At 39.7% G+C, this 11,050-nt stretch overlaps 1 protein-coding gene, 1 long non-coding RNA gene and 1 gene segment (V, D, J or C); all 3 read right to left on the reverse strand.

Annotated features, from left to right (window-relative positions):
• Positions 1–175: 175 nt before the first annotated feature.
• LOC103374822 (Ig heavy chain V region XIG14-like) lies at positions 176–1,037 on the reverse strand. The segment is given in 2 exon segments: positions 176–864; positions 951–1,037. Coding segments are annotated over 2 exon segments (342 nt in total).
• A 2,617-nt stretch (positions 1,038–3,654) lies between these two features.
• Positions 3,655–3,995, reverse strand: LOC103374816 (uncharacterized). The gene is made up of 2 exons (XR_521153.1): positions 3,906–3,995; positions 3,655–3,817 (listed from the first exon to the last, which is right to left on the reverse strand). It is a non-coding gene; the product is annotated as an uncharacterized LOC103374816 (long non-coding RNA).
• A 2,023-nt stretch (positions 3,996–6,018) lies between these two features.
• The window catches only part of LOC103375449 (dynein heavy chain 1, axonemal-like), a 6,273-nt gene continuing 1,241 nt past the window's right edge, over positions 6,019–11,050 (reverse strand). Inside the window, exons 3-17 of the mRNA XM_008305745.1 lie at positions 10,877–11,046; positions 10,638–10,790; positions 10,241–10,496; positions 9,971–10,128; positions 9,642–9,853; positions 9,203–9,501; positions 8,870–9,020; positions 8,337–8,530; positions 7,958–8,180; positions 7,681–7,800; positions 7,502–7,584; positions 7,211–7,352; positions 6,920–7,075; positions 6,603–6,801; positions 6,019–6,507 (exon numbers count right to left, since the gene is read on the reverse strand). Coding sequence (XP_008303967.1) covers positions 6,242–6,507; positions 6,603–6,801; positions 6,920–7,075; positions 7,211–7,352; positions 7,502–7,584; positions 7,681–7,800; positions 7,958–8,180; positions 8,337–8,530; positions 8,870–9,020; positions 9,203–9,501; positions 9,642–9,853; positions 9,971–10,128; positions 10,241–10,496; positions 10,638–10,790; positions 10,877–11,046 — 2,782 coding nt within the window. The 3' untranslated portion in view covers positions 6,019–6,241. The remainder of the gene's footprint in view (positions 6,508–6,602; positions 6,802–6,919; positions 7,076–7,210; positions 7,353–7,501; positions 7,585–7,680; positions 7,801–7,957; positions 8,181–8,336; positions 8,531–8,869; positions 9,021–9,202; positions 9,502–9,641; positions 9,854–9,970; positions 10,129–10,240; positions 10,497–10,637; positions 10,791–10,876; positions 11,047–11,050) is intronic.

Raw genomic sequence — 11,050 nt, forward strand, 5'->3', positions numbered from 1 at the left:
GACCTGTCCAGGGTGTCCCCTGCCTTCGCCCTAAGTCGGCTGGGATAGGCTCCAGCCCCCCCGCGACCCTAATGAGGATTAAGCGGTGTATAGAAAATGGATGGATGGATGAATGATGAGATTGTGACGTACAACTAAACTGGCTCATGAAGCTGCTCTCACTGCTGATCTACACTTTAAAATTCATGATGTAAAATGTATTTATTTATTTCAAAGAAGCAGCTCATAACAGTGTCTGTAGAGTTCTACATTACATGACGTCATATTGAATGAATCAGTAAATGCTGCTGTAATTACATTTAAAATTCTTGTTTATGACTTTTAACATTACAAACTCACTGTTTCCTGATGGAGGCCCTTTGAAAGATCGCTTTGCTGTTTGTATTAATATTAGAGTTGATTTTCCTCTTTTGAAAGTCCTGTGAGCTGCTAATGGTGCAAAGACTGACAGCAAAGAGAGTTTTACTCAGTGAACTGGTGTGAACTCATTCTGGTCTGAGGGCTCCTCCTCTGGTGGCTTCATGCTACAAGTGTTCAGGCACTGAGGGGTTTTTGTTCAGGTCTACTGATGATTTGTGTCACTGTGTCTCTTCTGGCACACAACAGAGTCTTCAGGCTGCATGTTCTGTCCATTTAGAGTCACTGTGTTGCTGGAAGAATCGTCGTAGCCACTGAACTTGTGCTTTAGTGAATCTTTGAAGGTTTTGTCATAACCAATCCACTCCATTCCTTTCCCTGCAGGTTGTCTGATCCAGTGTGTTCGGTAGCTGCTCACAGAATAAGAAACCTGACAGGTGATGGAGAGACGCTGACCTGGCTGCACAGTCACAGAGGCTGGCTGTGTCAACTGTTCACACTCCACACCTGTAAAAAACAAACAGAAAATGCATTGTGACAAATTATCAGGTTCTATTGCAATAGAAGAACAAATGATGTTATAACAGACTCACGTCCAGCTGCAAAGAGCAGAAAGAGAGCAAACACAAACATGGTTTATGGTGAAACTGTGGTGCTGTGAACTCCACTCTGCAGTCTGATGTGCAGTTTTTATAGCTGAGTAACAAAGGAGGCCACTGAGTTTGCATAGAATCCAACATGTGAAGCATCAGGGTTGATCTAAAAGGAGCCAGTATAAAGATGTAAACTGTGCAGCTCAGAAACATACTTTGAACACATCTGCTTTATATCATATTTGGATTTCAATCAGCTGTAATTCTTTGAAGTTTTAATCAATCAAACAACTGACTTTTGACCGTTACTGCAAACTATTTTATCAACATATAGCATTTTGAAACCATTTTTTTAAAGCATTAGTTTTGGTCAGATAAAACTATGGTCGTTCATGCTTTCACATATGTTTTTGCAATAGTTAGAACATTTTATTTTCATATGTGGTTGTAAGAAATAAAAATCCAATTAAACATCATCCAGTGTGGTTTAGAGTTAATAGAATTTTATTAGCTTCAGGTACATTTTTCTGCAAGAAGGAGGGAGGATATTTTTAATTGCATCAAACATTTTGCAGCATTAAAACCATAAATATATATGTTTTAATATTAACAAAACTACACGTAGATGAACAACAAAACAACAATAAATGAGGACATCATTATACTAGAGACTGTATTTTTATAAACCTGTTCCCTAAATAGTGTGTTCAGGTCAAGATGCAGCAACCTGACAAACAGATTTACTGAATAAGACATTAAGATATTGTTTACAAAATGTCCTTAAAATCTATGTTTTGTAATTATTATTTCTCAGGAATTACTTTTTAAAACACACAAAAAATATGTGTTAATTAAAACAACACAAACCAAAGAAAATGGACATAAACGCATTTACTGTATAGCTGGGGCCTGTGAATGTAGTAAGAAGGAGTCAGTAGGTTTTTGTGCAGCTGTTCAACCAACTTCAGTCACTGTGTCTCTCAAGCACAATAATAAACAACAGAATCTTCAGTCTTCAGACTGTTCATCTGCAGAAACAGCTGCTCTTTGCCGCTGTCTCAGGAGATGGTGAACCTGCCTTGAACTAACTGAGAGTAATATGTGCTGCCACCATTGCTGTTAGTAGCAACGATCCACTCCAGTCCTTTTCCAGGAGCCTGTCTGATCCAGGCCATCCAGTAGCTGCTGAATGATATTCCAGATGTTGTACAGGTCAGTCTGTGGGACTCTCCAGGTCTTTTAACTGCAGGTTCAGATTCTCGAAGAGTCTGACCATCAACACCTGTTGAGATAAAAATCAAACCAATCAGTGGCCACTTTTAAAACAGAAATGAAAATATGTCATCACAGCAGTAAATGTGTTGACCTGCCCAGCAGAGAGTTAACAGCAGCAGTGTTGTCCTGTAGTCCATCATGTTCAGCTGTGTCCACTGTGTTCTGTTGTCCTCTCTGCAGACATAAGTAGAGGTGGAGGACGTGCATTTTGCATCGACTCCATCTCACTGGGAGGATACAACTAGACTGAGCTTGAACTGTAGTTTGTTTGTGGTAAAACCTGAAAATTAATCGATCAGTGGAATGTTTGACCCTCTGAACCCCAGAAACCCACCAGCTGCTTTGAAAGGCCTGTTGTCTTTATAAAAGCGACAATATTAAACCATTTATCAGAGCTGGACAGTGAAACAATAGAGAATTGTTGGAGTTTTGAACTGTCCTTGTTCTGATCCTCTGTTGGATGTTGTTCTGGTTGGAAACATGAACCAAATCTCATCATAAAACCATTTTATTTCATTGATGTCATTTTATTTTGCATCTTGTTACATTTGTAACAAGAAAATCATTTACAATTACCACATCCTGTTTAAAATAAAACATGAAATACAATGCTCCTCGTTCACAAGAGAGACTCTCAGTGATTCAGTTGCAGCCAACAGTCATGTGACAACAATTCAGGGACTTTTCAGCTGAACTACAGGCTGTGTTTATACACTATATGGAAATAAATGAAAGTCTGTAAGTAGTAAAATATGTAGTATGTGGAGTCACCAGTTGTTGTTTTTTCCAGTATTGGTAAAAACCTGTGGACAATTAGACAAATGTTAAATATGTTAATTCCAGGTCAATTTTTGTAAAATGCATAATCAAAGACATTCAGCTTTCAAATATGATTATTTTTTAATGTGTGAAATTAGAAATTTGACATTTTGCACAAAAGACAGTTCTCAGTTCTCCTCTGTCTTGGTTGTTCTGTTTCTATGGATGTGCAGGACTTGAGATGGCAGTGAAAATGAGTCCACGGTGAATAAAAATATGACAGGAGAACACAAAGTATCAGCAACTGACAGGGATTGAGTAAATGTTGTGAGCATCAAATCTTTGCTTCATGTTTGTCTGAAACGGTGCATCAGAGCTGTACTTGCGTTTTAAAACGACATACAAGGTGTTAATATATTATTTTATTCTGCTGGTTAGAAAACCCAGATGTTATTATGACGACTCCGTGCACTTGCTGTCTGTGGAGGTTTTTGTGCAGCTGCTTCACTGTCTTCAGTCACTGTGGTGACGAGCACAGAAGTAAACAGCAGAATCTTCAGCTGTCAGACTCTTGATCTGCAGGTACTGAGCGCTGCTGGACACATCCTGAGTCAAACTGAATTGACTTTGAAAGGACCTTGCATAGGCAGCATTTGCTGTATTTGTGCTCATCACCCCAATCCACTCCAGAGCTTCTCCTGACTTTTGTTTTATCCAGCTCACAGCATAACTTGTCATCCTATAACCAGATGTGATACATGAGATCTTCACTGTCTCTCCAGGTCTTTTCACCTCAGATGGAGACTGCTCCAGTCTGATCTCACTCCAGACGTCTGGAAGCAAAGTAAAGACATCATCACCCAAAAATGTAACATTTAAAAATGCACTTTAACTTCGTAGCTGCAGAATTTAATTTCTCACCATGAATATTGACGAGAAATAATAAAATCCAGGCGGCTGCGTAATTCATTGTGAAAGCTTCCAACTGTTCAGATGATCAAAGTCTTTCTCAGACTTATGAGACTGTGTCAGTTGTTCTGCCTCATCTGACAGTCAGTGATGGTGAGTTTATGAAGAGGAATAAGTTTGCATAGACCTCCCTCTGCAGGCTGGAACAGGAAGTATGTAAAAACAGGAGGGGGACTTCTGCTGGTGTTGTGAAAAACTGCTAAATGTTGGATCCATTGACACAAGATATTGTTTTGTAAACATGCAACATGATTTTAAAATGCAAACATATATAGATGACAGATGCTGGTATGTTTAGTTACACAGTAGATTACAGTGTACTCTGTATATTTTTGAAAACATCACCCCTCAGGAATATTCTGAAATGCATTAAGCACATGATGTTCAGGATCTCTTCCTCTCTTCAGCCCTCATCTCAGGATGTTTCTGCTTTTGAAACTGAACCACAGCTTTCTGCTCTTCTTCACCACGATGCTTGACTCAACAGCAGACTAGAAAACAGCTTATCAGCATCAAGAACTGCAACTCTGCATGACTACTCTCCCCAAAAACCTCCTCCAGGCTGCTGTACTTAGTCCTCTGCTCCTCATCAGTAATGTTCTGGTGCCACTGATGTCCGTCTGTTCACTAAATCTATAATCAGTACAATTCTCTTTGTGACATTCGCCCACAAGCCTTTAATAATCTTTAACACTGACCTCTCAGTCAAATACAAAGAGGCTCTCATCACTGCAACTTCTGTTAAGTGGTAAACTGCTGTAAAAGCCCTAATGGTGGGTTTAAATGTAGATGTTAGTGATAAACGGGTTCCTCAGCAGCGCTACTGTTCTGTCAGTGTTGACAGAGCTGAGAGTTATTTTTGTAGTTTAGTTATTCTCATGATTCTTTTTGTAAATAGTCAGTTTGTGTAAATGATTTTCTGGAAATCGCATCTATATTGACTGTTAATGGGGTGTGAGATGGAAAACCAGCAAGAATAAGTTCTGTTCTGATGACATTAGTGGTTGTTAAAGCTAAAACTGAACATAAACTTTGACAACATTTATCTGAATTAAAATGATCAGCAGGTATGACTTCATGATGCATCTTAAAATGTGACTCTGTTTGGAGGAATACTGGCCTTGACATTTATGAAACAGGTTCATAATGCAGGACACTAAGTTAACTGAATGTTTCCAGTGTTTGTGGTAAATAGAGGAAGTAGTTTTTGTACGAAGCTTCTATTTCTGTCTCTCGCTGTGTGTCTAGCACAGTAATACACTGCTGTGTCCTCAGACTGTTCATCTGTAGATAGACTTTACTGCTGGAATCGTCTCTGGAGATGGTGAATCTACCCTGGACTGACTGGGAGTAATAGATATAAGAACTGCCTGTGTGCACAAAAGTGATCCACTCCAGTCCTTTACCAGGAGCCTGTCTGACCCAGCTCATATGGTAGCTGCTGAATCTGAATCCAGAACCTGTACAGGACAGTGTGTGGGATTCTCCAAATCTTTTAACCACTGAATCAGATTCAGTCAGAGTCTGATCTTCAACACCTGCTAAAACATTACATCTGATTTAAGTTTTGAACTTTATGGGAACCTTATCTGAAATGACAAATGTCCTTAAAACATTCTTTGATTCTTTCTCTACCCAGGGCAAAATTATTACTGAGCCCTTAATGATAATGAATGGATAATGTTTAAAGCAACTTTAAATTATATGACTTGTTACGACAATTTCTTTAATAAATAAATAAATAAATAATAAAAGGAAAACCCTCGTAATGAGGACATTTCTGTGTTGTGGGGGCATTTTATCTGGGCCTCACAACATCAAACACCTGCTTGAGGGTTATGACTTTTGATTTGAACTATTGATTTAAAAAAAAAAAAAAAAAAAAAAGAAAGGTGAGCTTTTACAGAATTGAATTTCCCTTCTGGGATGAATAAAGTATTTTTCATTTCATTTCATGACCTCCCAGAGACTAAAAAAAAAAAAAGACACCTGTGTGCATCTGTATCTGATCATTTTGCCAATATTCATTATTTAAAGAACAAACAAATCAAATGGAAAACATTCATTCACGTGTCAGTATGGTATTTTATTTATTATTTCACCAAATGGTCACTTAAGAAGACCTGTTTACTTGTCACGTGAAAAGTAATGTTTTCTGTGGCATTTTAACTTCTACATCTTCTTCCTACAGGGGGGGACAGCGAGCAGTGATGCTTCATTTTTCACACACTCAACACAGAGCATTTAATGCCACAATACATTTAGAATATTATTACTGTTGCAGTGCTCTACAGTGGTATCTGTTCAGTACTGTGTTCTTTTTCAGCAACCTCAGCCACATGAGCGATTGCATCCATGTGGTTCTGTAGGCCGAGCTCCAAGCAGCGCGAAAGGGTCAAGCTGGCTTTGGGGTGGACTTTTATCTGAACGTGTTCGGAAAGCATCTTCCAGTGGTGGCTCCTCATTGCTGGGTTTCTCAGGCTCCGAATTAGAGGGACATAAGAACGGAAGTCCTCAATCCTGCCGTGGATTACAGTTGCTGCTTTTTGACAGCCTGTGTTGTGTAAGACACAGACAGCAACTGATGAGACAACAGATGAGTCACATCTCAGTTTGCCTAGTTTGAGTAGTAATTGATGTGCCACCTACCAGGAATGTCCTCGAGCTGTTTAATACATCTGCGTAAGGTCTTGAGGGCATCACTGATGTGGCACTCAAGCTTTTGAAGGTCAATTGAAGACAGCGGGTTTCTGAGCCACAAGTCACTGCACTCTAGCCAATCAGAAGTGGTGATCCAAAGGTCTTGGAAAGGCTGGAGGTCCTCCACCAGCTTCTGCACACGATCATACTGTAGTACACATTAGCATTTCTTTCTTCGTCAAAGCATGACAAATATATGTCCTTGTCATTTTTTAAAACTTCTGGAATGGGTAAATTACACAAAAGCCCTTGGACCTTTCACTTACGTTTGTAACAGGCACACCAAGCAGACGTTCTCTGGTGTTGATTGTTTGGGCCGTAGTCTGGCACTCCTGAAGTTGCTTGCTAAAATGTTTAACCTTGTTGGCCATCTGGTGGGCACGATCAATGTCCGAGTGTCTCACAAACCCAACAAAACGCATCTATAAACACAGTGGTGGTGCTTTAAAACCAAATAACATCAGCATGATTTGCTAAACCTAAAAACTAGACACAAAGAGTGGTCAACTTCCAGAGTGGACTGATGAACAGAAGAAAATCGACTTTAGTCAGCAGACCTCCAGAAAGTTCAGTTGCTCCGCGAAGTTGTTCCAATGAACTCGATGGCGCTTGCGGAAGTGCTCCTCATCCTCCACATGCTGGAAGGCTACTAATTCCATCTGGCTGATTATCCTTTGGGGCCACCCAATAGCCATCCACCTGCACAGAAAAGCCACTTAAATGGTTTCCACTTGAACTACTATGAGCCCAACAACAAATCATGCGACAGCATATCCCACATGACACCTAAAATAAATGTCATATTAGTTTTTAAAAAGTAGGCGTCAGCATGATGATTATACACTTACTTTTTGTGAAAATCCTCATTCGATAGGTTGTAGCAAAATTCTTCGAACAGCTCATATTCTGGCAAGATCTTGTCAAGACACTCCTGTTGTTTATAGATTGGAAAAATATGTAACAACCCGTCATGGAATATATATATATATATAAACAGAAATATCCACTTCATCCCTTTATTCTGCACCTCGTAACTCTTGAGCAGCTCTGGGATTTGTTTCATCCATTCCCTCATTTCAGTCAGTTCCTCAATGCTGTTGGGTTTCTCACATAGCTTTCTGCTTATATTGTAACACTCTTCACAAGCCTAAACGCAAATTATAAGCACTCATGATGCAGGATGAAAATCAGCACAAAATAATTTATAAGATGAAATAAATGTGAGTACTTTATAAAGACAATTATCAAAACACTTTCTAACACAAGACTCATATAATATATATGTTATTAAAGTAACAACTCACATTATCGATCTGACTGCTTAGCTTCACAACAAAACGGTCCAGCAGTGCATTGGCTAAAGCCTTTCTTTTTTCTGTGAGAGACTGACGTACAGCCTCTACACAGACAACAAATGGACCAATTACAATTGAAGATGGCAAGGAGAGTTCAATCCTATCCTTTTCTTTGAGATGTTGTTCCACTTGTTTCTTCAGCTCTTGGGATGTCTGTTCTACATTATGAGATCTGGCAGCCAAATGATAGATTCACAACAGAAACAAGGCAAGATTTCATTCAACAGGACACACAGTCAGAACAGACCACCAATCAGACTGACTCACATCCTCCCACTCAAGAGGGAATGGATAGATTTTTGACATATAATTTCAAACACAAACTTACTTGAGAAGAGTTTCTATATCCAAGTTGTGAAGCTCTAAATGTTTCTCATATTCAGCAGCATATGCCTTGAGAGGTATAGCTGCTTGTATCAGAGCATTGCGGATCTTTTCTCTCAGCTCCGTTACTTCTGGTTCCCACAAAGCGACTGACTCGACCCACAGATCATTAGCAAAAACCAAATTCTGCATCACAAACTGGTATGGAAAGAAAAACAAAACCGTTAAATCTTCAGCATTATTCTCACTTATAATACATGTGTCATTATCATCCCCCATGAGTTCTTTAGCAATAATTTTTAAAAATGTTTAATTAATTGACATTACTGAGTAAGAATCTGTTTTCATTTTGACACAGAAGTCATTTCTGTAAATTCTTTTTAAATTGAGCAAATTAAATTTAGCATGATTCAATGTTGAAATGCAATAAAAAATAGAAACTTTCCAGTTGATGAATAATTTTCATAGACACTGTATGTGTATTTTCATTTTTAGCTTAACGCTGTGTGACTCAAGTGATTGCTCATTTTATTTTACCTTATCAAACTGTGGTATGCTGTATGTGACCTGAATGCCTTTATCAAACAGGTCGACAAAAGATGTCGCAAAACTCTCCAGAGGAGTGCTGTAATGAACCCCAGTCTGGTCTAAAACCAAATCCAATAGGAACAGAGGATTCTTCTTTGGCCTAGATAACAATAATGGAGAAATATAACTGACATAACATTAAATATTTTCATAAGCACAGTAATCAGTTATGTCGCACTGAATATCACACACTCACTAAAACCAAGTCGAAAATGTATAACTGATCTGAATATGTGTTAAGAAATTATGGAAATTTGTGCAAGAAAATGCAAGCTATCCTACTTGTAGGGGCTGGTGAGGAGGTTGTCCTCCCAGACCAGGTCCTGAGGACACGTCAGCACACTGTGGCAGGCGTCCAGCACCAGCTGAGTCAGACTGACCAGTGAGTCCTGCACCAGGTGACGCAGAGAATCCTGCTGGTTGAAACGAACCACAAGCATCAGCTTGTACAGCTTGGACATCTTGTAAATGTCCCACCTAGACTCCATCATGTTGTACCAGCCTTTGCCAATATTTATCAGGTTGTGACAAATGCTGCGACTCAGCGTGGCTGTCCATTTCTCTCTGAGAAAAAGGCTTATCTGGAGAAGAAGAAGAATTTATCTTAAGCACTTTTTAACTCATTTCATTGGTAAACTGTGCTATCAAAGTGAAATTTATTGTTATAAATATTATTTTGTTATCAAAAGAAAGGGCACCTAAACACTCACTGCTACTGTACCTGATAATGAATTTCAGACTGGATGTCTTTAAACTTCTCCAATCGAAAGGGTTTGACCGAGCCGACATCGAACAGCGTCATGGCTACGACTTTGTTGCACTCAGACCGCATTTCAGATAATACGTGGATCACTTCTGTCTTTGATAGAATGGTTCTTTTGACAAATGCATTTCGGGTCTCTTCATAGTCAAAGTGAGGAACTGAAACGCAGCCTGTACATGTAAAACAAACCAGGATCTAGATTGTATGGGTGGACGCCACATACTGGATGATAGTTTCTTCATCTCGGGGCAAATATAAACGACTGTTTACAAGGAGAACATTCCTACCAGTTTGTGGTACACACTCAGGGTTCTTCTGAGGCAGGGTGATGTCTGGAAACTTCTCAGGTTGGCTCATCACCATTTTGTCAAAGATCATGCTCTTCATAGTCCGATCATATCCCAGTTTGATCTCCTTCTCCAAGTCCTCCATACACTTCTCCAAACTGCACACATAATATTCCTTTCATTTACCCAATTAGCCAACATTTAAACTCAGAAGAATCTACCATAAAACAGATCATTCCAAAGAAGGAGAAAATGACATCATCAGCTCACTTTCTTCGCCTGAGCCCAGGAGCTGATAGGGCGCGTCTTTTAATGCGCTCAAGATGGTCAGTGCTGAGAGTTGGTGTTCCTGGCCACATGGGCATGTTGTCCACAGATGAGTGGTAGAAGAGCAGCGCCTCTGTGTTCTCCCTGTAACGCAGGGCAAACTGGATCCGTTCAGCAAAGACACGTGGGTCCTCAGCCTGGAACAACAGCCGGATCCTGGGTACCCAGTATTTACTGCCTGCTACCAAGTGGTTTATTCCTATTCAGCAGAGTGATTGGAAGCATACATACATGGTCACGGACAGCAGAGACAGAGAGAAATTCCAACATAATATTGTGTTGTTACATTGCAAAGACTTAAAAAAACAACAACAACAACAACAACAACCAGGGGATTTACCCTTTCTGTGTTTCTTATTTGGATTTTCTTCCTCATCTGTCTGTCCACTGTTCTGGTGAACCTTCTGTACCAGGTACTGACATTTCTCCTTGCTATAGTCCAGTACCCCAACTACATGCCAGCTGCATTTCAAGGGTGGACTCTGTGGGTCATCTTCAAAAGAGAAAGAAGAGGGCCATCGTCAAAGAATAGAAGAAAAATGTCCAATTATGTTTACTCAGAAAACAGGGACATTTTACCAGAAGGGGTCTCATTATCTGTAGGCAGCAGGGCTTTTGCAGGAATAGGTTTCCGATTAGGTGATCCCTCAGCATTTCCCAAAGCAAGCCAGTCTTCTGGTGTCCAGCAGTCATACTCCTCATTGTCAAATAGCTCAAGAAAAAAACATGGGAAAGATGTGAAATGAGAACTGT

The sequence above is a fragment of the Stegastes partitus genome, unplaced genomic scaffold, assembly GCF_000690725.1.
Source record: "Stegastes partitus isolate 25-593 unplaced genomic scaffold, Stegastes_partitus-1.0.2 Scaffold43, whole genome shotgun sequence".
NCBI classification, from domain to species: Eukaryota; Metazoa; Chordata; class Actinopteri; family Pomacentridae; genus Stegastes; species Stegastes partitus.